The sequence below is a fragment of the Populus euphratica genome, unplaced genomic scaffold (assembly GCF_000495115.2).
Source record: "Populus euphratica unplaced genomic scaffold, PopEup_1.0 scaffold10.1, whole genome shotgun sequence".
Classification (NCBI taxonomy): Eukaryota; Viridiplantae; Streptophyta; class Magnoliopsida; order Malpighiales; family Salicaceae; genus Populus; species Populus euphratica.
In genome coordinates, this window is record NW_011499856.1 from 2,204,768 (window position 1) to 2,229,349 (window position 24,582).

The 24,582-nt window shown below is 34.0% G+C and overlaps 4 protein-coding genes across 7 annotated transcripts; all 4 read right to left on the bottom strand.

The window, feature by feature from the left end:
• Positions 1 to 418: 418 nt before the first annotated feature.
• On the bottom strand, positions 419 to 3,394 carry LOC105123425 (MATE efflux family protein 9-like). 2 transcript variants are annotated; one of them, XM_011023008.1, is made up of 7 exons: positions 2,920 to 3,393; positions 2,210 to 2,754; positions 2,030 to 2,116; positions 1,895 to 1,951; positions 1,551 to 1,789; positions 1,139 to 1,344; positions 419 to 928 (listed from the first exon to the last, which is right to left on the bottom strand). In XM_011023008.1, exons 1-7 carry the CDS (start codon positions 3,157 to 3,159, stop codon positions 866 to 868), a joined length of 1,437 nt encoding a protein of 478 aa, XP_011021310.1. In that variant the 5' UTR covers positions 3,160 to 3,393; the 3' UTR covers positions 419 to 865. The 2 variants fall into 2 exon arrangements, with proteins under 2 accessions (XP_011021310.1, XP_011021309.1); XM_011023007.1 differs by lacking the exon at positions 419 to 928 and having other exon boundaries at positions 935 to 1,344; positions 2,920 to 3,394.
• Positions 3,395 to 4,561: 1,167 nt separating this feature from the next.
• On the bottom strand, positions 4,562 to 7,421 carry LOC105123426 (MATE efflux family protein 6-like). 3 transcript variants are annotated; one of them, XM_011023010.1, is made up of 7 exons: positions 7,026 to 7,421; positions 6,072 to 6,616; positions 5,819 to 5,905; positions 5,681 to 5,737; positions 5,355 to 5,593; positions 4,942 to 5,147; positions 4,562 to 4,732 (listed from the first exon to the last, which is right to left on the bottom strand). In XM_011023010.1, the coding sequence occupies exons 1-7, from the start codon at positions 7,266 to 7,268 to the stop codon at positions 4,670 to 4,672; spliced, it is 1,440 nt and encodes a 479-aa protein (XP_011021312.1). In that variant the 5' UTR covers positions 7,269 to 7,421; the 3' UTR covers positions 4,562 to 4,669. The 3 variants fall into 3 exon arrangements, with proteins under 3 accessions (XP_011021312.1, XP_011021311.1, XP_011021313.1); XM_011023009.1 differs by having other exon boundaries at positions 6,072 to 6,619; XM_011023011.1 differs by lacking the exons at positions 4,562 to 4,732; positions 4,942 to 5,147 and adding an exon at positions 5,161 to 5,267 and having other exon boundaries at positions 6,072 to 6,619.
• A 3,342-nt stretch (positions 7,422 to 10,763) lies between these two features.
• On the bottom strand, positions 10,764 to 14,205 carry LOC105123427 (MATE efflux family protein 7-like). The gene is made up of 7 exons (XM_011023012.1): positions 13,958 to 14,205; positions 13,187 to 13,731; positions 12,993 to 13,079; positions 12,850 to 12,906; positions 12,527 to 12,765; positions 11,214 to 11,419; positions 10,764 to 11,068 (listed from the first exon to the last, which is right to left on the bottom strand). The coding sequence occupies exons 1-7, from the start codon at positions 14,186 to 14,188 to the stop codon at positions 11,006 to 11,008; spliced, it is 1,428 nt and encodes a 475-aa protein (XP_011021314.1). The 5' UTR covers positions 14,189 to 14,205; the 3' UTR covers positions 10,764 to 11,005.
• Positions 14,206 to 20,590: 6,385 nt separating this feature from the next.
• Positions 20,591 to 23,407, bottom strand: LOC105123428 (mitochondrial inner membrane protease ATP23-like). Its single transcript, XM_011023013.1, has 5 exons — positions 23,267 to 23,407; positions 22,958 to 23,079; positions 22,514 to 22,651; positions 22,220 to 22,303; positions 20,591 to 21,077 (listed from the first exon to the last, which is right to left on the bottom strand). The coding sequence occupies exons 1-5, from the start codon at positions 23,349 to 23,351 to the stop codon at positions 20,943 to 20,945; spliced, it is 564 nt and encodes a 187-aa protein (XP_011021315.1). The 5' UTR covers positions 23,352 to 23,407; the 3' UTR covers positions 20,591 to 20,942.
• Positions 23,408 to 24,582: the final 1,175 nt, after the last annotated feature.

Consider the following 24,582-nt stretch of genomic DNA (forward strand, 5'->3'; position numbering starts at 1 on the left):
GATGTGCAAGAGGTTGTTTGCCACACAAGGGAAGAGAACAGGAAGCCATCCATCTGCTATTCATGGATCAAGAAAGAGAGGTGTGTGTATACACACACATATAGAATGGTTTTTCAAGTGTGTACTTGTCAGTATTGTTATCTTCTTCTGTCACAATGTACTTTTATGATTGATGTGCTTCTATGATCAATAAATCATTTGTATTTTGCTCTGTTGACTTTGAAATATATTACAATTTGTTCAATTCTCATGTTCTTAGTCACTAAATTTTATGCTTATAAGGTAGTAGAAAAATAAATCTCAACCAAAACCTTATTTTCTTCTACAAATTCGACAATATGTACTTCAATAGAGTTAATCAAAGCTGAACTTAGGATACCTTCACCGCCTTGAGATGTGAATGGATGAAAATGGAATGCTTCAAAGACGTTCTTTTACCAATGTTACTAAGCTCAATCCAGGAAAATAATAATTATGAAAACAATTTTGTTGCATCGGCAACGATTCCGACATGGTGACACTGGAATTCCAGGCTCTGTTAGAAGCAGAATACGAACCTTTAAGCTACAAACCCATCTCGCTCCCGGGAAAATAAATATCGACAGCGGAAAGTTTCTAGCAACATATGTAGTTACTTACCAGGTCAAACTTGTTGCTAAGGAGTACGAATTCGATATGCTATGTAAACCTTCTATATGTGGCAAGAACGTTATTTTGTGCTTCCACGGAGTTGAATTATCTCAAGTTCTAGCATGGAAAGACATGTAGATAATGAATCGGAAAAAAAAAAGACGATTACTAGAATAGCAGTGATTTGTCAAACTCATCATCAAGCACATTGGTTCTGTCAGGTTTTTTATTTTGATCAAGGCAATTCGTCATCAGTCGAACATGTCCCCTCAGAGATCCTCTTCCTTGCCTCTGATGCCTGCAATGTCCATGTGCAGAAACAAATTTAGTCATAATGCTTGAACAACTCTCCTATTTAGTCGCGGTGGGAGCGACCAACTTCCATTTATTTCCAGCAAAGATAACGCAAGCTTCAGAAAACAGCATTATTATACGAAAACAGATTTCCAGGATGAGGCAATCGAAGCTGAAATAGGAAGATATGAAGAAGAGGAATCGATGCAAGAACCTGCTTTTGCCAATTGATCAATGCAGTTATGACAACATATGATGTTGCCTGCACAGTAGTCCCAGTTAATATTCCAATCCAAAGGCCTTTCGCTCTGAGATGCGCAACAAAACACAGTAGAACAGCTATTGGAGCTGCAACTAAATCATATGCCCCCAGGTTGACAAAGGCACCTATGTGTTGCCACCCGCATCCTCTAACAATCCCTGCCTCCAACAAGGTGCTAGCATTAAGGCTAACCAAAATAGAAGGAAAGGGTATTTTCCTTTTCCTTTTCCTTTCATCTTGAAAACATAACATGTGAAAACATATCACTGCGTGGATTGAAATAATCACATGATCTAGTCCAAAGTTACTTATATGATGCTCTCCATATGTAGTAATAGTTAAATTTGAAATACTGGAAACTGACCAGAAAGTACTATTTGAAAGCTATCCATGATAATTGAGAGACAAAGCAGGGGAGCCAATTCAGCAACATAGTCCACTACTCCCTTGTCATTGCTAAAAGCATATCCAAAAATGTGGCGGCAGAAGAAGAGAGCTGTACTCACTATAACTGCTTCGGTAGCTGAAAGGATCAGTGATACGTAGACAACTCCTCGAGCTGTCTCTGGATTTCCTGCTCCTAATTCATTCGAAACCCGAGTGCTGCAGAAATGATGATGAATTATAGGAATGCCAGTAGATAATACACAGATTTTTCTTATCCGTGCAAATGCCTATATGCTTAAGAAGATAAGGTATAAATCGAACCTTCCAGCTGCAGAAATTCCATATTGTACATAGTAGTGCAAGGATACGGTTGTCAGACTGATCATAAAGATTGAAAATCATCAGAAGAATTCCCTGTTGAATCTACCGATATAAAGTTTTGGTAAAGAAGAATACCAAACAGAAAGAACAGATGTTTCCAGCTTGGAATCAGGAAGAAGCCCGGCCAGCAACAAAAGTAGCTCAAACGTCCACCACTCAAGGCTGAGCATGGAAAGAACATATATAGCTAGATGAATTAATTAAGAATTCAAAGAAGACAACGGAAACCCCAAGTTCTTGTTAATGAGAAATTACCAAACCATTGCAGCAGAAGGGAAAGCAATGTGCAGAAACTCCTTTATGCTTGAGAAAATATCATCCAAGTAAAGACCCCGGGTTTTCTCACAACACGAAGAGAACGCCATGTAAAGTGCAAGAAAGAACACATTTAACCAACAAGACAAACCAATGGCTAACGCTGCTCCAATGTACCCTAATTCCCATTTATAAACTAGAGCCCAACAAAGAGGGATATGGATACATGCAGTTGCACAGTTGCTTAAAAGCATTGGGAGAACCATGCTTTGACACTGGAAGTAGCGAAGCAAAGGAATAAGAATCGCATTGGCAAATAACGCAGGAACTAGACAAATCGCATATTTGCGGGCTACAATGGAGATATCAGAGTCTATTCCTATTGTTATTAGTATCCTGTCCATGAATATCCAAAGAACAGATATGGGAAGACAAATTGGAATGAGTGATATCATTGCGCCATAAGTGTAGCTTCCGAACTTTTTATATTGCTCTGCTCCATAAGCTTGACCACAAAGAGTTTCCAGACCCCCAGCTAATCCAATCTGCTTTTCACATAGAGATACCGTCAATTAATTGTAATACAGGCAAGTTTGAACAATAATTCAGAAACTTAAGAATAATGGCCATAATGTAGGGGGATTAGTTCTCTATGGAATGATTAAGGATGACTTAGTGCATACAATGAAAGAGAGACGAGAAGGCTTTACCACGAGGCTGAAGCCAGTGACATTGGTGAAAGAAGTAGCAATGGAGACCCCAGAGAGAGACAGTGCACTAAGGTGCCCTGCCATCATCATTGATATAACCTGCAATAGGTACAGTGTCATCGCCACCAACATCAGCGGAGCTGCCAAGGAGCTCATCTTCTTTAGCTCTTCGACGAAGGCACCCCATGTTAGTAAAGACGCCCTCTCCTCAGTCTTGTGCAGTAGTGCGTGGTCCATCATCTTCCCTTTATGTTTCCCTAAAGGACCCTGTACGAGTACTAATTGAAATGTCTCTGTACATGGCTTCTATTCCTATTTAACCATTTCTTCTTTGTTTCTCCTCTCTGATGGATCTCTTCGTCATCTAGCGTTGCTTCGGTGTGGAAAGAAGATTAGCTGTGGTTCAATCTCGCCAATAACTTGGTTAATAAACAGATAATGTGGAGTTTTCATAAAATTATGGTCAACACCTAGAACCGTGGATAACATATTTTTTTGACACCATGACTTGACCAGGTCCTAAATACCTAATCCAGGTCGATGAACTACAGGATTCAGAATATCTCTGGCAAAGTATTGGTTTTCGTCTTAATAAAACCATGGTCTTATTGACAATACATCAAAATAGCGTTTTTTACATGATGTCTCATTGACGTTGCTAAACTACTTTTGAAATTTTCTATAAATAATAGTGGATTTATTTGAATTTTCTTTAATAACAATTTTTTTTAATAACAATTCCTTCCGAGCCATTGCTATCAAACCAGGCTCAAAGCTCAGGTAGCAAGTTTTGGATTATCTCGTAACCTAGTATATCTCAAAATAACATGGGTTTAGATAAACAGTTTTTTTTAAATAATTTATTTTAAATTTTTTTAAATTAATTCAATCAAATTTTTTTAAATTTAATTAAGTTATGATTTTAATGTAATTTAACCAAGTAAACTTTTTAAAAATGTAAAAAGCAAAGGCCTTGGGCCTCGATGAAACTATCTATTATAAAGTCACATTAAGAACTTGAAATGAAGAGAATTTAGTTTCCAATTGCAACGTTTTTTTCTCTAATTTTGATTAAAATTGTTTGAAAAGTTATTATGTTACCATGCTTTCAAAAAATTATAAATCTGAACTTTCTCACAATTAAAAAAAAAAAAAGAGGAGTTGTGAGCATATTGTAAATTTTGATTTTACATAAATATATTACAGAATTTCTAAATGTATATGTAAATGCCCACCAATTTCTCATTCATCAGAATCTCCACAGAAAACCTCCTTTCCCTGACTGAATTTTTTTGGTTGAAATTTGATTTTTTTAATAATTTTAAATTGTTTTAATATATTGATATTAAAAATAAATTTTAAAAAAAATATTTTAATATTTCTTAAAAAATATTTTAAAAAACAACCCCCGTAAAAAACACTCATCATTTTTACCTTTTCATTCTAGTTTCCTTCCTGCGGCTATAATGGAACCTTGTTCTTCAAATTATTTTATGATCTATTAGAACTAGATAACAAAACTAACTGAGCATGAAAAGGGAAGACAGGATATAGCTCCTTTTTGGCAAATTGAAAAGGCAGACAGGATATTAGTTTGGCATCAGGACAATCTTAAAAACTACCATCAAGCAACAATCTCACAAGAACAAGCAAAAATGGCAATTGAATTGCTTTATCTGGAGATATGAAAAAAGGGAAAAGAAGTAAATGGTTTTTTCATATTTTATTTTCTGTTGATTGTCTTCGAAATTCAAGCCAGTCCATTATCAGCTAAAAGTGACCTCCCAAGAATCGTCTCCTTCGCCTCGGTTGCCTGCGTTGTTCATATACACGCAGAAGTAAAAATTAGTGACAATGCTTAAAGATCTTCATTTGATAAAATAGCCAGTTTAGATTTATTAAAGAGAAATACAGAACCAGAATTATTTTTTTTCAAAATCACGAAATACAGGACAACGTAAAGCAAACAGAAATTAGAGAATGAAAAAAATCTTATAAGAGGGGAAAGGGCATCATAAGAACCTGTTTTTGCCAATTTGTCAAAGCAGTTATGGAAGAAAAACACAAGGCTTGAACAGTCTTTCCTATTAATAGTCCCATCCAAAGTCCTCTGCTTCCAAGATGCAGCACAAAACAAAGAACAACAGCTACTGGAGTTGCGACGAGATAATATGCTCCAAGGTTGATAAATGCTCCTATATGCTGCCACCCACATCCCCTGGCAATCCCTGTTTCCAAAATGTGTGCAAAATTGACAAGTATCAACCACAACTATCAGAAACTAAATGTCAGTGGCTCTACTGCTTTCCCTTTTTCTTTGTTTTCTTCTATGTTATACGGCGTTAGCCCTGAAAAGTGTTGAGTTCAGTCCAAATTACTTGCATGGACTTCTGTAAGTGAGGAAATAGTTCACTTTGAAATGATGGGAAACTGACCAGAAAGTACGGCCTGTAAGCCTTCTATGATAATTGAGAGACACATCAGCGGAGCAAGTTCAGCTACACAGTCCACAACTCTCTTTTCGCTGCTGAAAGCATAACCAAAAATGTGACGGAAGAAGAAGAGAATCAGGCTCACTGTAACGACCTCCACGAGAGACATGATCAATACTACCTGGACAGCAACTTGTGCTGCCTGAGGATTTCCAGCTCCTAACTCGTTTGAAACCCGAGTGCTGCCAGTGAGATGTATTGTTGTAATGCATGTAGATTATTTACTTAAATTTACGAGCCTTAATTAGGAGACAAGTTGAAAATCAAACCTTCCAGAGGCAGCAATTCCATATTGTACATAGAAGTGCAATGTTGTGGTTGCGAGGCTGATAGCGTAAGATAAAATTTTAATCAGACGCGTTTTTCCTTTTTATAAATACTTATAATATATCAGCAAGAGAACTTACCAAATAGAAAGAACTGAAGTTTGAAGCTTTGGATCCGGGAGAAGCCCAGCAAGTAATATAACTAGCTCATAGGTCCACCATTCAAGACTATGAACGTTGACATGAAATTAACACGTACAAAACTAAATAAGAATTCAGAGCAGAAAAGCCAAAAGCTGATCAGAAATAGAATGTAGAATTTACCAAATCATGACAGCAGAAGGGAAAGAGCAGAAAAGCCAAAAGCTGATCAGAAATAGAATGTAGAATTTACCAAATCATTACAGCAGAAGGGAAAGCGAAGCGAAAGAACTTGTTAATGCTTGAGAAAATATCATCCCAGTAGAGTCTCCTAGTTTTCTCACAGGATGAAGAGAACACCATGTAAAGTACAAGCAAGATAACATTTAACCAATAAGACACTCCAATGGCCAATGCTCCTCCAATGTTTCCTAGTTCCCATTTATATACTAGAGCCCAACAGAGAGGGATATGGAAACATAGAGCTGCACAGGTGCTTACAAGTATTGGGTAAATCAAGCTCTGAGTCTGGAAGTAGCGAAGTAGTGGTTGAAGAATAGCGAAGGCAAATAATGCAGGAATGAGCCAGATCGCATACTTGCAGGCTACAGTTGAGATTTCAGAGTCTATGCCTACTGCTATTAATAACCTGTCCATGAAAGTCCAAAGAACAGACACAGGGATACTTGTTACAATGAGAGAGATGATTGCACAGTAAGTATAGCTTCCGAACTTCTTGTATTGCTCTGCTCCATAAGTTTGGCCACATAGAGTTTCTAATCCTCCGGAGAATCCAGCCTGCTTGGTATTTGAAGGAAAATATTACCAAACAGAACTCTTTGAAATGAAACAAGACATCTTTAGTATAAGGATTTTTTAGCCTTCTTTGCACCTTATAAATGATATTTTTGTCCATGAGTCTATCTCTGGCCTAGATCATTTTCGATGCAAAACTTAGATATATATTAACTGATAGAGAACTCGTAGTTCAAGATTCTCTATGTTTCTGGCCTAGATCAACGTTAACTATATTTCTCTCCCATCAAGAAATGTGAGGTCTCTGGGTTTTACACAATAAAAAATAACTGGTTCTCTACATACATATCGAAAAGAGAGGCAGGATTCTCTATATATAATATAAATCAGATAAAGAAAAGTTGCAGAATATATAATGAGTAGAAGTAGAGGAGGGATGGCTTGAATTTACCAGGAGACTGAAGCCGGTGACATTGGTGAAAGAGGTAGCCATTGAAACCCCAGACAGCGACAATTCACTCAGGTGCCCTGCCATTATCATTGATACAACCTGGAGTAGGTATAGTGTCACAGACACCACCGTCATTGGAGCTGCAAGACAGCTCACCCTTCTTAGCTCTTCCACTAAAGCATCCCATGTTAGTGCCCATCTCTTCTCCTCGGTGGTACTCTTGGGAAGCAACGTCTGATCCATACTTTTTCTCTCTATGCTTCCCGGTGCTGAAACTTGAAAGGAGAACTAATTGAAATGATGGATTCTGTATGAATAACAGACAAGAAAACATAGGAAAACAGAGGTGGGGGAAGACGCGAGAACTCAAGATTCTATCTATATTTTTTTTTAACAAAGCTGAAATAGAATCCAGAAGGAAAACAGAGATGGGGGAGACGCGAGAACTCAAGATTCTATATATTTGTTTTTTAACAAAGCTGAAATAGAATCCAGATTTTCTAATTAGGTTGAATTCTTTTAATTTTTAATTGAATTCTTTTTATTTAAAACAAATCTAAAATGATTGAATTCAACAATACTAATTCATTTTCGGTCGATAAATTATAGTTCAATTGAAATTAGTGTCCATTCTTAAGAAAGGTTTCGATTTCGAACCTTCTTTTTATAACAAATTTTGTTAATTACACAGTAATAAAAGAATTTAACAATTAATGATGCTGCCAAATTTTACACAAGCAAATCGAATCTTCTATATATATATAAAAGAAAAATTATTTAAACATTCGATGAAGATTACTTTTTCATATTTTTTTATTTAAAAATACATTAAAATATTTTTTTTATTTTTTAAAATTTATTTTTAACATTACCATATCTAAATGATTTAAAAATATATATAAAAAATCAATTAAAAACTAAGAAAATCTCTAAAAAAGAATCAATTAAAAACTAAGAAAATCTCTAAATTTTTTAAAAATATGATTGAATCAAAATGCCAGATAAAATCATGTGAAAATAAAATAATTTGATAATCACGTTATTTACGGGGAAGTGTCTTGAAGTATTTTCCTTATTGTCCACGACCACATGCTTGTGATTCCAATGCACCTATTTGCATACATGTATTTATCCCTTTGTTCTTAAATTCCAAAGCAACATGCTAACCATATACGGCTAATTTTAGACAGATATTTTAAGCAGGTGAGATGACTGTAACTTCTATCTTATCTTCTAACAGCATGCTCTAGCATGCATCCCCTCTGTTTCTTTTTCTTCTCTCTCTCTCTTCAATTATGGAAGGTGATTACAGAAATTAAATGGTAAGATTGATGCATGAGAGTATGCTTTGCTGTTGTATCCATTGGTCTATTGAAATTTTTTGTGCTACATGAAAAATTTCAGTATAAAACTATTTATATGTTTTGGTGTGATATTAAATTTCCCAGATTGATGCATGATATCTGGGAATTTTTACGCTGGCAGTTATTCTATGCGAGTTGGGGTGTTCTAAGCCAAAATTTCTCCCCAAGAACACCATTTATTGAATATTAATAAGTGGATTGAAACACATATTTCTCCAACTTTGAATTTCCAGCCTTGATTACAGACGAGGCTTGTTCACATGCTCACATGGGATTCCACCTAACTCCCATTTTGTGAGAACAAAATACAGCTAGACAACAAGTAGGGAAAAAGACAAAATTATTGCTCACAAAAGTTTTCGCACATGAAACTTGATTCGTATTTGATTACTGAATAATTATCTTTAATATATTTTATTTCTTAAAAAATAGACAACTCACTCCTTAAATAGATAACTCTCTCTACTTAATAGCCTGTTTCTCCAGACCTTGAATCCTTTCACTAACTGTTTGTTGTCCTCTGTCTTCGCCCATATTTTTGTCCCCAATTGACCTGTAAATTTTGTTCGAGCAAAACCCTCCTAGCTAGCCACTGTCCTTTTGATAGCCAATTGCCTGATAGTTTAAAGAATGCTCAACGCCAACATTCTGAGTTGACATCAACGAAATCTTCAAGAGCTGCATTTTTTATCCCTCCTAACATCTCAGCACAGATCTTCCCTTGTTGTTGCCTTAGCACAGATCCAGAACTGTTTTTGCAAGTTCTCTCCCTTGTGTGTCTTTCTCCACTTGGCAAGATCGATGTGTTAGAACAGAGTAACATTTATGAAGAATAAGTAAGTTTTGGGAGAAGTAATCTTATTTTAATTGAAACCAAGTGTTGGCTATATATATAGCCTTACAAGTAACGTAAAACTGAAATAAAACAACCCACATGAAAGCAAACTTTATGAATGTGGTTACAAGCTAATAAATAGATCAACATAACATGCACTCCCTAATCAATAGGGATTTAATTAGAAATAACTGACAACTTAACACGATGTGTCTGCAGGCACATCTTCGATGCTTTCTGCTTACAGCATTAATTCATGAACAGAAGCTAAAAGTCCTGAAAAAACAAATATCATTAAACATCAGTTAACAGTTGTTATTGGCTTGCCTTTCCCATCTGATATAATTGTCCATCCATCAAAACACATAATTTGAACTGCAGAACTAACCATATTTCTAGCAATTCATCTGCATAGTCGTCATTCATTCTTATGAATTCCTGTTTCACATCCCCTAAAATAACTTCTTTCATCCAATCTCTGTACGTTGAACTACTGTCATGGTCATGTGGAATGAAAAATCTTTCAAAGTTTGATCCCTTATGTCTTCCAACTTCTTTCTCAATTAAAGTTTACCCACCTTGTCTGTAAAATGTATCCCAACAACACCTATGCTCGTTCACTAGAGTCTCCACCATCCATTCTAGAATGTTGCCATCAATAGACACCCTAATCTTCCATGGACATTCCCCATCATGGCACTTATAACAATCACCCTATTCTCATCACTTTTGAAAACCCTAATATCCGTCTGTTGTTTAAGTGAGTGTTTAGTTTAGGAAGTCACCAGTTCCTTATCTACGAAAATCATATCTTGTTGGAAATGAGGCTCTACAGTGTATGGGTCATAATTCTAAACTCTCCCACACCTCCTTATTCCATGTTCTTCTTAACTGTCCTAGCTGATTGTCAAATATTCATTTACTCCGTGTTCATTGCAAACAACCTTAGAATTCAGATGAGCAAGCACTAGGTAAATTTTATCACCATGTTCATAATATATACCAACAATATCACTTACATTAAACATATTTCCTATAGGCTCAACACTTCTATCATCATAAACAATCCTCAGAAACCCCCCCCCCCCTCTGTTGAATCACTACAGTAAACTTTGCCTGGGTTTTTTCTACCATAATCTTTGGCAAGACCGCTAAATTTAAAAAACGACACAGTTCATCTGGGCCAGTCATGTGTATTACTTCTTACTATTAGGTTCTTACCCTCACAAGAGACTGTTTGTTAACCCTCTGTCCCCCAGTGACCCTTTTGCCAACCTCACCGAAATGGAGCCTAAAGTCTCTCTATTTCTCTACAAATTATCCAACTTTCGAGTCTGAGAAGCCTAATTTTTTTGTGTCAGATATCCTTAGCAAAAAGCTAACCTTCTGTCACTTGAAGTTGAAGCTCCTTAAATTCCTTTGGAATTTTAACAATTTTGATTCTTAGAAATAATTAAAAGTGTAGATTTTTTTCTGAAGGCGCACAAAATTTGGTATTGAGGGAATCTTTAATAATTCCAAAACAAAAGTCCCACATCACAACAAAAATCAGCAACATCATTTACTATTCTTCTCAAATTATTGTTTTTGAAAATTTATTTTTCAATTACAAACCCTTTATGAAGTAGCTTAAAATTTTTCAAATTTACAATGCCATCCAAATTGTAAAAACCTCTGCCACATTTTCTTGCATGCACGAGAAGAATGAGGGGGTGCGCATATAAACATCTAAATGGATTGATCAAGTTTCTGTCCGAGCCACTGATACTTCCGTACAATATTCAAGGCAATCCATTATCAGCAGAAAATGTCCTCTCAAAGATCCTCTCCCTTGCCTTGGTTGCCTGCGATATTGACATGCATACAGAGTCAAAATTAGTGTTCTTGTATAAAGAACTTCATTCCATAAAACAATCAACATCTTCTATCCAAAACAGCAAGTTAAGACTAAATCAGTGCTTGCACAATACTCGTATGTATGAGCAGAACCTGTTTTTCCCAATCTGTCAAACCAGTTATGAGAGCAAGTAATGTAGCTTGCACAATATTCCCAGTAAGTGTCCCGATCCAAAGGCCTTTCCCTTCGAGATGGAGAATGAAGCACAGTAGAACAGCTACTGGAATTCCAACAAAATAATATGCTCCAAGGTTAATATAGGCCCCTATGTGCTGCCACCCACATCCTCTAGCAATTCCTGTGCCCAAAACAGTTCTAGCTTTAGTACCAGACGTGCCATATGCAAGAAACATCATTCGGTATCATGTCTTGTTTGTAATAATTAAAGTTGGTGGATTATGGGGTTGAAACACAAACAATTCAGATATTTCACAATGTAGATGCATGCGGGGACGGAATTAAGAGGAGGGAAGTAGGTGTCTCAGCCCCACAGAGAAAAAATATGATGACAAACTCTGTAGGTTAGCTTTGTATTGCTTAATAATAGTGTGAGAAGATGTAATAATTCAATAGGTTGGCCTTCTAATAATAAATATATTTGTTGTATATTTACTTTAAAACTATCTACATCGGAAATCGGACAAAAGAAGAAGTTATAAATAATTGTTTTAACTTAATGGATTTTATCGTTCTTTGGCTGCAGCCCTAAAATAAAAGATAAAATACTAAAATATAAATATAAATCACAAATAGATAGATTGAAGCAGATAGCCACTAATTAATTCTTTCTTTATTAAAAAATCAAGGTAATTGAGTATCTCTAACCCTTAACTTGAAATTTAGTTTGTTTTGTTATGGGATATTTGTTAAAAATTTGATAAAAAATTTTTATAATTTTTTTATTTTTGTTATTTTTATTTTTATTTTTTTGCTTGGATGTGCTAATTTTACCAAATTTGCTATGAATTTCCAATTGATAGGATAATTAATAATTTTTATTTTATAAAAAAATGACTAGCATAGTTAAAATAAATATGTAAGAATTATTTTTTATTATTTTTTATTTTATTTCAAAGTTTATCAAATATAAAAAATGCTTCATTTTATTTAATATTTTTTATATATTTTATATGTTTATATTTAATAAATATACAAACCAATAAAATTAAAATGATGAATATATTATAAAAAAAAAATTAATTTTATCACTTTTACTTAATTTGATATTAGACAAAACGTTTTACCGTATGAAAACTTTTTACTATTTTCAAAGGTCATTATATATTTATATATTTTTATAACTCATGTATAATAAATTAAAAAATATTATATTTTGTTATATTAATTTTAGATCCCCTAATAAATATTTCTAGCTCCGCTTGCATGCATGATCGGAGAAACTCACCGGAAAGTACTGTTTGCAAGCTATCCGCTACAATTGAGAGACAAAGCAGGGGAGCCAGCTCAGTTACGTAGTCCACAACCACCCTTTCATTGCTGAAAGCATATCCGAAAACATTGCGGCAGAAGAAGAGAATTGTGCTCACAATAACTGCCTCTATGAGGGAAATTTTCAGTACTGCACGAATAACCACTTGAACTGCCTCGTGATTTCCTGCTCCTAACTTATTTGAAACCTGAGCACTGCCAGAACAAGCACAAACAGATTTGTAATTAAGAATTTTTTTTTCATGCACGCAACTTGAAGAGACAAGATATGAATCTAACCTTCCAGCAGCTGCAATCCCACTTTGTAAATAGAAGTGCAGTGATATTGTTGTGAGGCTGAGTACAATGTTAAGAGATAATCAGAAGCGATCCTATCGAAGTCCCTAATCAACCGTTTTTTAAGTGCAGGAAAAGTAGCATACCAGATAGAAAGAACAGATGTTTCAAGCTCTGAATTTGGCAGAAGCCCAGCCAGCAATATAAGTAGCTCAAAGGTCCACCATTCAAGACTTCATGAAAAGAACACGCCGAAGTATTTATTAGACATTCAAAGCACACAGTAACAGAAGCTTAAGAAATTAAAGTCTAGATAGACTGTATATGAATGAGAAATTACCAAACCATTACAGCAGAAGGGAGCGCAAAGCAAAAGAACTCCTTAATGCTAGAGAAAATATCATTCCAGTTGATGACACGGGTTTTTTGGCAGGATGAAGAAAACCCCATATAAAGTCCAAGGAAGATCACATTCAACCAGTAAGACACATCAATGGCTAAAGCTGCTCCTTTGATCCCTAGTTTCCATTTAAATATTAGAGCCCAGCAAAGGGGTATGTGGAAAAATAACGTCACGCTAGTGCTTAAAAGCATTGGTAGAATCAAGTTCATGGACTGGAAGTAACGAAGTAGTGACTGAAGAATTGCGTAGGCAAATAATGCAGGAATGAGACAAATAGCATATTGGCAGGCTGCCGTTGAGATTTCAGGGTCTTGGCCTATTTCTATCAGTACCCTATCCATGAATATCCAAAGGACAGATATAGGAATGCATATTGGAATGAGAGAGATGATTGCACAGTATGTATAGGTTCCAAGCTTTTGGTATTGCTCTGCTCCATATGCTTGTCCGCATAGAGTTTCTAAGCCTCCTGTCAACCCAAACTGCTCGGCATGTAAATTTACTGTCAGTCATCATGTATACAAGCTCAAGCTTGATTCAAGAATTTAATAACAAATTGAGACAAATATTTATATTGATAACTACATCTGCTTAAACTCCAATTAATTTCATTATTCATTTGAATATTGTAAATATTTATAATTCTAATAAATCTTAGCAGATAGAGAAAGCATGAACAAAGAATAAGTTAGAGAAAACAATACTCACTAGGAGACTAAAGCCAGTGACAGTAGCAAAAGATCCACCGACGGAGACGGCTGACAGAGACAATTCACCAAGGTGACCTGCCATCATTAGCGAAACAACCTGCAACAGATATAGCGACACCATCACCACCACCACGGGAGCTGCCATGCAGCTCACCTTCTTCAGCTCTTCCACCAAAGTAGTGGAAGCCCATGTCCTCTCTTCGGTCTTTGGCAGCAGTAGCTGTTCCATCTCTCCCTCTCCAATTTTTTTTCCCTAAACCATTCTTACAATTTAGTCATTTATAGCAATGCAGTGAGAAAAACAAATACGTTGTTTCATTTCGTCAAGAAAACAAATAAATCACGTTACAAAGTTACAAACACAGAAAGGGGGCACCTTCTTTCAAAACTAGAAGTCAATTCTGTCAGAAAAACAAGATTTCTTTAAGAAAACAAACTAGTTTGGTCTTACACGACTGTCAATGTGTTCCGCGGATATTTATCATCAAAATTGAAGAGTTAAGCGGCTGAGCTTCAGATTTCCATTGGAGGGTGGAACGAGGAGTCTGATAGTCATTATCAAAATTCTCATCATGTTGAAAACCGATGTTGTCATTAGATTAAACACTAAACTTAACAGCTATCCTACGTTTTAAGGATTGCCATGTTGACAGATGAATGACCTTATTTGAATTGGCATGTAAAGTTTTGTGTGGGAGAGGGATCCCTTAATATGTACATCATAATTTCTGTATTTGTTTTTAAGTAGGATCAAACGTTAATGAACTACATCTTACTAGGATAAGATTAAAAAAACTACATAAATATCCATTGCATATATCCGGGGTTAAATTTATGTTTCATGGTTTATATAAATGAAAAGATAAATGCTTGGTTCGAGTTGTGGAAGATTTCAGTTTAATTTTTTGCTTCCACACAATTCATTCTGTAATAAAAAATCGTGTTCCTCTGACTGCTATATGTGGATACATGAATGAATTACAATCTGAATTGGCATATAGAGTATTAAATTGTTCATTATGTCTTATTTCTTGGAAATTCGATATATATATATATAGTACTTAAAACACCATTTATCAGGAAAGAAAACGATGCAAATATAAATTACTTTAGAATGGTGGATTTATATAGGGAGTTCCATAGAACATAAAAATAAAAATAGAGATAAAAAAAAATTCTTGGTTGCAGCTATTTTAAAAGAAAATTCGGAAGGTTTTATTATATTTCTTTTAACTTTATGTATGTCAGCGTAAATTATATTTGCATTTAGTTAAATTATTTTCTACATAAAAATGCCTCATGTAACAATAGAAATTGCAATGGGGATGTTTGTTTGGAGTAAAATATTATATAGATAAAAGATATTTTATATATAAAATACTAAGAAAAAATATTTCACATGAAGAATATTTTATAATATTTGACAAATAATATTATTAAAATATAATTACATTAAAATTATAATGATAATGATGAGTAATGATTATTAAGTGGTGATGATGAAGATCACGAGGAAAGAGTAATTGTGGTAATAATAATGGAGTGGTTAGTAATGACGGCAAGAATAGCAATGTGTGCAGGTGATAACAATAAGGTGATTGTGGTTGAAATTTTTGTATATTATTGTTATTATACTATCGTTCATAAAATATTTTTTAATAAATTAAGTAAATTTAATTGTTGGATGTAAAATATTTTATGATACTCAATTTTTATTATGTGAAATGTTTTATAAAACAACCTAAAAAACTATAGATAAAAAACTATAAAATATTTTTTTTAAAAAAAAAAACAAACTCTCATGAATAGAAGTAACACTTATGTTTTTTTAGTGAGCCAAAAAAAAATTTACATGATGAGATCTTGAACAGAGCATTCTTAATCTCAGCTACATAACATAAATAAGAGACAAGGGAGAGTTTTTTTTTTTTTTTTTCGTTTTCTATCTTCTCAGCATGGCCTAAATAATAAAAAATAAAAAAACACAAGAGACTTTTTCTCTCTCCCTTTTTTTTATATATTAAATATCTATTTACTAGAATATAAAGTTTCTTAATATTTTAATTTAAAAATATATTAAAATAATATATTTTTAATATCACCACATCAAAACAATAAAAAAATAATAAATTAAAATTAAAAGAACTGGAAAACTTTCAAAAAAAAATAAAAATACAGCGAACCATAACATCAACTACCTCGTGTCGTAACCTCATTAAGAGAGGAAAAAATGATCACTACAACTTGATAAGTTATTGCAGCCACATAGAAACACGTTTTTCACAGTCTTCAGCTCTGAAATTGCGGCCTTGGATAATTGGATTACAAACAAGGCATGCTCACACGAGATTCTCAGTTACCGTCCCCCGTTTTTTGCATGCGCGCTGGCCATTTCCCACGTCCCATTTCCGTCTGTCATTACCTCTCTCTACTTCGTAGCCTTTGTCTCTATTCCAGTTGACCTTGCTTTCGTCAGCAGTTTTGTCCTCTATCTTCGGCCGTGATTTTTATTAGAAAATTTCAGAAATCAAACACCTTATATGGTTATCACCTTATTTATTCAATTATTAGTTTGTATTTTATATAATTATTAGTTTGTATTAATTAATAAAAAAATAAAAAAATATTTTTCTTTACTCAACTCATTTTCACTTGAGTTTTTTTTATCTTTTTTATGTTAAAACACTCTTCTCAGTCTTTAATGTGTCTAGATCAAAGTGGAAGCAAAGACTATAAATCAATTTATACTGTTATTTATGCTTTAAATTAGGCGTTCACTTTGTGTTAAGTATAAAATTAGTTATTTCCTCGTTATTTGTCTCTATTTTACAGAAAATGTTTTCCCTGACTGACCTTTAAATCTTGTTTGAGCAAAAACCCTCCAAGCCAACTGTCCTTCTGATAACTAATTTGCCTGATAGTTTAAAGAATCCTCATCACCAACGTTGATATTCTGAGCTTACATCAAAGTAATCTTCAAGAGCTGTGTTCTTGATTCCTCGTACTAGATCCTCCCTTGTCTTTGCCTTAGCACAGATCCAGAAATGTTTTTGCAAGTTCTCTCCCTTGTGTGTCTTTCTCCACTTGGCAAATTAAGATGTGTCTGCAGGCACATCTCCGATGCTCATAAGTACAATGGCTTCAGAAATAGACATTTGTGTTTTATATATATATAAAAGGAGTCTAGGCCTGATGGATACAATCCAAGTCAAAAATTAAAGGCAGATGCGCACGCCTTATATTTTTTTCTAAGTTGAGCGATTGACATGTTGTAAACCAATTTTTTTTTTTTTAACTCATCTACATTGATAAATAGTGTATCATCTTCTGCCATTTTATTTGACCCAAAGTTGGATCTTTGATATTTTTTACCAAAAAAAACTTTTTTCTAATTATTTTTAATTTGAAAATACCTAAAAATATCCTAAAGATCTGAACGAATTTGTTTATGGCGTCAAATTAGCTAAAATCAGTTAAGAAACAAAACACCAAATTAATTTAAAGTAAAAACACTGTTTAAATGTAAAAACAAAGACACTATATCTATAATTTATGCGATCGCCAGGCTGGGAGATTAATGAGAAAGAGCTTTGATATGGTGGAGGTGGCTGACTCGCCTCTCCGGGGATGTTCGAGATGGGACCTGGGAGAAAGAGGTGCCTTGGCACCTGATGTACCAACCTCATTGGTTAGCGGAATTAGGGAGTACTGGTCTTAGAAATGCAGATAGAAGGTGATGCGTGGTTACGGTTCAAGCGCGGCGGCCATAAAGATGGATTATTTTAATTACCCTAGAACGAAAAGGATGGGGAACGCTATAGCTTTGGCTCGCATGCACAAATAGAACAAGTCCATGAGCTATGTTTGGTACCGAAATTTCTAAGAATTTATACATTCTTGTCATGTAAAAATATTTTGATTTCGTAATTCAATTTTTCTTATCCTCCATTGAAGTTCTTCTCTTGAATATCCTCTACCTTGCCTTCGTTATCTGCAGTTCTAGCACATAAGGTCATATATTTGTCACTGAACTTGGTGGAAGCCTATGATAGAACAAGAATACAACTATAGGAGAAAACGCTCATGAAGGAAAGACAGGCAGTAATAATAGAAAGAAGAACTGATTGCAGTACAAAGGACCCAGCTACAATTCCAATCCGAGAGGCCGTTTCCTCTTAAATGACCTACAAAACCAGGTACAGCAGCCACTGGATATGCTCAAATATGCTGGCAAGGTGGCATCCACGTCCCTCTGGCAACACCTGATGCAAATAACATAACCTTTTAAATAAGCAATTAATGGGGAGTATTTCACTTTCAATCTCTCAATTAAGGTGGCTCCTCCTTGTTAATTTACAGGAAGAAAATTCTCGAAACTTAAGAATTATGATAAGATATGAAACATTACGAAGCTCGATTCAAATGGGCCTTGACTTTCTAATTTGTTCTGGGAATTTCAATTCGAAAAAAAAACTAATATGTAACTTTCCTATCAATGACTCGTGGATATATGAAAAACCCTAGTTGAGATTTGGAAGTTTGATAGGTCTATATATATATATATATAAAGGAAAAGATGGGGAGGGTGCAGGCACTCATGCGAAATCATAGCAAACAAATGCCAAGTTATACTCTGCTTCTTAAAATTTATGCTTTATTGATAGGTCCTAAATCAACAAAGAAATTGAAATCATCTTATGTTTCTGTCCCTTTTTTTTTTTTTTTTGTTTCTAGTGGCAAGACCTAGAAAAACAAATTCAGATTGGTGAATTAATTACTAGCCACCACATCTTGTTGGTGTTAGTAAATGAATTATAGATAAAATATTAGGTTATGTTTAATCAGTACCCTAGAATAAAATAATAAGCTAAAAAATAAATATATTGTCAAAACAATTTTAAAATAAAATTTTGAACTTTCAAAAAAAAAAAAACATGTTTTCATTATCTTCATCTCTTCCGTATATAAAAAATTCATTAAATGTTCTAAGTTGTAATTGCAAAAAAAAAATAATAAGTTGGTTGGTGGGATAAAAAAAAAAACCAAGTGGAGCTCGTTTAAGCAATTGATGATATATTGATTTTTGTTATTTAATTATTTAGTAGCCGAGTTTGGTATTGTAGTAGCTTTTATTTTTTAAAATATTTTTAAAATTATTTTTTATCTAAAAATATTAAATTAATATTTTTTTAGATTTTTTATTATTATTTAAATGTGTTAATATTAAAAATAAAAATATTATTTTAATATATTTTTTAAAAAAAATATATATCTTGATTTGATAAATTGTCTGGTCCAATAACGATATGTTAATCAACTACCGAAACATGCTTCTTCTTCGTCTTCTTCGAGTATTTCGTGAACTTAATTAAGTTTGAGCGCCGTCGCGTTGTCAATGTCATGATTTTCCATCTGTGACTACCACGGTTCATGACCTTGTAACACCGGCTACCATTTTTGTTTTCAGATAATGGTTTTACTTTTATTCATTTCCTTGTAAAAATTTGTTTTCTTTTTTCTTTTTTCTTTTTTGTCAAAAGGTGGCCAGCTAAATGTATATTGTGGTCATGATCTCTAGACAGAATTAATATCATAGTTAGAACAGCCAATCAAGAGTTGACTCAGCTCAAATTATGGATAACCCGCAAGCAAGTCCAAGTTTTAATTTTAAAAAATAATAATAATCTAAAATGACACCACTGAGTTAACAAGTTACCTGATTAATTTGCCGAGCCAAGCCGGGTCTTGTAACTATTATCATATTGGTGAATGCTGCAGTGTCACAGAAGGCAAACTTGGGTGCATAATTTACGGACAAACAGAAGAAAAGCGGCACGCGAAGTCTACCGCTGTGTTCATGCTGCAGCCTCCCGCCACCTTCATCACGAGGATAACAGTAAGATTTCAGCTGGGTTTTCTGCGGAAAAAGATATGACAAGGACAGAGGTCCATCGGGTCTCGCAATCCCGATGATATTTGCCCACAAAAGCTTCAAACAGAACATTCCACTTGCTATGAAATCATCTTTGCAAAGCCCTGTTATTTCTCCGGGGCTTATCAACTTACCGCCGCATAAACCACCATCACCAAATCTCAGAATAAGAGCACCACATCTGTTAGTATCACTTTTGTTTTTTCAGCACAATTTTACAACCGTTATCCGTAACATAAGATAGCAACTACAGAGATGGGAAATCTGAAGCAGCATTGCGGAATTGGAAGTTTAAAAGACTAGAGTCTTGAGCTCCAAAGCTTCTATCCTCATAATGTACATGGAATTTAAGAAAACGAGGGAAGTAAAGCTAACAGAATGCTAGATGTAAGAAGAATGAGGCCCCTCATGCCATCTAATCGAGTTAAGCCTCTCACACCACATGCCACGAGCTCTCCCCCATACTTGGTAAGGTAAAAGGGGGCAGGCGAACACACTAAAGAACAACAAATTTGAGGGTATGGCGGCAAGAAAGTCTTGAGCACCCGGTCTGTTTAAATGATAAATTACGCATCATATTGCAGAAACAAAAGGAAATAACCCCCTTTCTTATCTTCATTTCTGAAGAATACACTAGCCACACCCACTTATGTCAATCGCTCAAGTATCAACAATGCCAAGTTAACACAGCCAAATAGGAAAAAAGAAATACATACTGCGTAATAAGTGAAAATGACCATATGCTGTTTTGAAACACCTGGAGCTTAAAAGAAAGAAACCTGTAGTTAAATTTTTTTAATCTGAACTGCAAAGAAAATCAATCATGGATGGGTTACTCAACCATGGATGTGTTGCAACATTTTAAAAGGAAAATCCTTTTGGTACCATTGCATCTCAACAAAAAAAATGAGAGCCTTTGAAAGAATCAAGTATTCTCATCAAACAGAAAGATCCAGTTCATAACGCTTTGCAGACCAATGCAATCACCAGAATCATTTAGATATAAGATTCAGAGCAACAATAGGTGGATCGGCAAAGCAAGTGCATTGTTTCAAGGAGCTCTGTCAAAGGGCCGTGTATCATTGTAACAGACATCCCATACAGCTTCCATGGCATCCCTTGCAGCTGCTTCTGAGCAATGCGGGTTGGCAATCACTGATTTCATAACTCTCCTTCTCACACATTCCTTCATGTTTACATTGAAAAGTTAATTAATATTGTGACATGTAACAAAAATAACAAACAAGATGACTAAGAAAGGCATCATAAAAAGTACAAGCAAAACCGAGGACATAACTAAAGTTCTTGTTTGTTAGACATTTGCCTCCTTAAACTGTGGGATCCAGCGACAAGTTTTAACAGTATATACTAGTCACCAATCATGACCATATAGTAATACATGCCATTGTTGGCATTATGCACTGCAAGAGGTCCATGGGAGCATTTGATTGATGCTATGTCATCAAACTTCCATAATGAGGAATATTTCAAGCTCCAGGTTTTAATGAATTCTCACTCCCATTATGGCTTGGATGAGGCTTAAACTGCATACCTTCGGATCACAAAACATTCATTATTTTTCCTGGCTCCATTGATAAAAGGTCTTTAAATGGAAACATGCTCATTACAAGCTCAACCAAGTGAATGACATAAGATTTCATTTCTGTTATTTGCATTCAGGAAGAATGCACATTGTCACGATTTTCTAAATAAAATAAGCTTGTGATAGTCATCACTGTGATAAAGACATTGATATTAGAAATCGTTAATCAATTCTCCTGCAGCTGATACATATTTGAAGCAAATTTATGATACTAAATAGCTTGTTTTCTCCTTTAATTTAGGAGAATAGCCCATCCTCATCATTGTTTTCTAGAAAAATAAGTAATACTTAACAATATGGGAACTGAAATATAAACTTGCCTTTTTCAAATTGGAAACCTAATTCCAAAAACTGCTTGTTTCTTTCCTAAACTGGTGCTAATTTTAGATCTTAATATGAAGGACCTCGCAATAATTAAAGTAATCAACTGCTTAAAAAGGCACTTGAATCGCAAGCATCACAAATTCTCCAAACATAACATTTGGAGTCCTTAAGCACTCAATTCTCACGTGGTACATTTCACTAAGACTCCAACTTCTCTCTGAACAAGGTGATTTCAAAGCCAAAAGAAAACCTCTACTGCATACATGGCATAAAACATTTACACTCAATTGACTACCTATGAAAAGATTTGGATTTTCATCTCATACGCTAGCAGATGCATGAATACAGTGCACAGGACCAAATGTTTAAATGTAAAGTTTCAAAATAAATGTAGAACTCACTTGTTCATGACCTCTTAATTTGATATAACCCCGCAGCAACTCCCGTTTATAATGACAATCACCACTTAAATGTCCAGCACGAATCTGAACACACGAACAAGAGAAGAAGAAATTTAGATGTAAGTATCAGGAGGGGAGTAGTAGTTCCAGTTTGTAAAAAGACTTGGTACATCTTGATATGCTCCCAACGTCCATCTATACATGGTGATTTCAAAGCCTTCAAAAAACCAATACTGAAAACAGGCAAAACTCAATTTGTTAGAAAGGCTTGATAGATGTTGCAATGATACAGACCTCACTACAGGCATGATGCGCACAATCAGCCCAGTCCAAGTTTGCAGCCTGACAGTCATCATAAGCATGAATCAACTCATGTGCCATAACTTGGTTTACGTCATCTTGAATGTTCATGTGATTACTACACACCATTATCTGAAAAATAGAATGGAAGTTAGCCAAGACTACTATCTAGACACTTCAGCATGCTAAAGGTGAAAAGAAACCCGAAAAAGATAAGGTGGCCAGCAAGGAAAACATAATTCACATACCAATAAAAAGAAACAACTCAAAGCATTAATCAAATCGATAGGGGGGGAGGTTGCAAGCAAATGCTTAAGAAGACATTGAAATACTGTAAATTTAAGCAAACATTCTACCATATTCCCTTCAAATCCCAATGAAAATAAAGATTAAAATCATGAAAAAAAATCAACAAAAGAATGAGCAAAGCAATGCTACCCCTTTTCCGCGAACATAGCCGCCAGCAATACTCTTATCACAATTAACAGCCTTGAAGAAATTTTCACTGACACCACACCCTGCTTTCTCCAAATTCTCCCTCAAAAATCTCACCATTGGAGCTATAAATTACAAAACCAAAACAAAATTAACAGGAAAGTCAGTAAAAAATATTCAAAAGCAGCTGAATTACAGTACCAGAGAAAGTGGCAAATACCCATTCTAAGCTACAAATTGGAAAAACCCTAAACCTGAACCCTGATGAGATTTTTGAAGATGAGGAGAAATTAAAGGGTTTGGAAATTTTACTCCGGAGACTCCGTCGAATCATATCTTCGCATTCCTTCACTGTCCGGCTGCCGGACCCAGGTGCGGTGCCGGGTTCCTCCGCCATTTCCCGTTTGTGGAGATTTTGATGGGACGGGGGGTTTTATGGTCCACTTTGGGGTTAATATTCGGTGGCCTCATGCTGGGGTGCGTAATCGGGTACCACTTTCAACAAATTTGGTTCCAAAACCGATCCAACTTGAGTACGTGGATATTTTATTTTAAAAAATAATTTTATTAAAATGTAAATTTATAAAAAATAAATTATTTTTTAATATTTAATAGTATCATAAAAAATAAATTAAAAAATATTTTTTAGTATTTTATTATGTTATGAAAAATAAACTAAAAAATAGATTATTATTTTTTTTCATGTTTATTAAACGAATAAATAATAAATTTTACAAATTAAAAAGTTGAATGAGAATGAAATTGAAAAAAAAAATTAATTTTATATATTATCTCAAATAAAATAAATAATAATTAAAATAATAAAGACCAAATCTAACAAATAAAAAAATTAAAAAATGATGAAATGAAAATAACAATAATTACAATTTCATAAATTATTTCAAATAAAATAAGTAACAATAAAAAAAATAAGGATCAAATTTGATAGATAAAAATTTTTAATTAAAAAAATAATAAGAGAAAAGCAAATAACAATCATAAAAATAAGGAGTAAAGTTAATATAAAAATCAAATTGAATCAAATTTTAAGGAATAAAATTAAAGGAAAAAAAAGATTGAAACAAAATATATATCAATCAAAAGTTTAAGAACCAAATTTGATATAATAAACAAATAATATGATATTTTTAATTTTTTCAAAACTTTTAAAAAATATTTTCCATCCAAAATAAAAAATATATATTTTTCTGAAAATCAAGTCAAATTTTTTTTACTGGAAAGTATTTTCTGTTAATCAGCATTTTTAATAGCAAACAAACACAAAAAAAATTTAAAAAGTAATTTCTAGAAAATCACTTTCTAGGCAAACAAACGTGCTCTGAGTTTAGATTTTCAGGTTTTAAATTGATTTTAAATTTTATTTAGAATTATAGTAGTGGTTACAGCTTAAAATGTTTTTTGCTTAAAAATACATCAAATAATATGTTTTAATTTTTTTTTATATGAATGCATCAAAATAAGCTGAAAATATTAATTTTAAATAAAAAAATAATTTTTTAAAAATATAGGTTGAATCATATTTCCCATCATACTCTTAACTAAAAAAAAAAACCAAATATTTTATTTGATTTTTGTTAATTTACAAGACCGTTGAACCGGGTTTGTCT

What these genes read in the sequence shown, in the direction of transcription:
- LOC105123425 (XM_011023007.1), bottom strand. Translation starts at nt 3,159, where the DNA reads ATGATGGACCACGCACTACTGCACAAGACTGAGGAGAGGGCGTCTTTA. An exon ending in ACATCTGTTCTTTCTGTTTG is followed by an intron (nt 1,952 to 2,029) that starts GTATTCTTCTTT and finishes CTTTATGATCAG; the next exon opens with TCTGACAACCGTATCCTTGC. An exon ending in GGAATTTCTGCAGCTGGAAG is followed by an intron (nt 1,790 to 1,894) that starts GTTCGATTTATA and finishes TCATTTCTGCAG; the next exon opens with CACTCGGGTTTCGAATGAAT.
- LOC105123427 (XM_011023012.1), bottom strand. Translation starts at nt 14,188, where the DNA reads ATGGAACAGCTACTGCTGCCAAAGACCGAAGAGAGGACATGGGCTTCC. An exon ending in TCACTGGCTTTAGTCTCCTA is followed by an intron (nt 13,732 to 13,957) that starts GTGAGTATTGTT and finishes CATGCCGAGCAG; the next exon opens with TTTGGGTTGACAGGAGGCTT. An exon ending in CTTGCAAACAGTACTTTCCG is followed by an intron (nt 11,420 to 12,526) that starts GTGAGTTTCTCC and finishes TTTTGGGCACAG; the next exon opens with GAATTGCTAGAGGATGTGGG.
- LOC105123426 (XM_011023009.1), bottom strand. Translation starts at nt 7,268, where the DNA reads ATGGATCAGACGTTGCTTCCCAAGAGTACCACCGAGGAGAAGAGATGG. An exon ending in GGAATTGCTGCCTCTGGAAG is followed by an intron (nt 5,594 to 5,680) that starts GTTTGATTTTCA and finishes TCTCACTGGCAG; the next exon opens with CACTCGGGTTTCAAACGAGT. An exon ending in TGACAAATTGGCAAAAACAG is followed by an intron (nt 4,733 to 4,941) that starts GTTCTTATGATG and finishes TGAACAACGCAG; the next exon opens with GCAACCGAGGCGAAGGAGAC.
- LOC105123428 (XM_011023013.1), bottom strand. Translation starts at nt 23,351, where the DNA reads ATGGCGGAGGAACCCGGCACCGCACCTGGGTCCGGCAGCCGGACAGTG. An exon ending in GCTATGTTCGCGGAAAAGGG is followed by an intron (nt 22,652 to 22,957) that starts GTAGCATTGCTT and finishes TCTATTTTTCAG; the next exon opens with ATAATGGTGTGTAGTAATCA. An exon ending in AATTAAGAGGTCATGAACAA is followed by an intron (nt 21,078 to 22,219) that starts GTGAGTTCTACA and finishes GTAAACATGAAG; the next exon opens with GAATGTGTGAGAAGGAGAGT.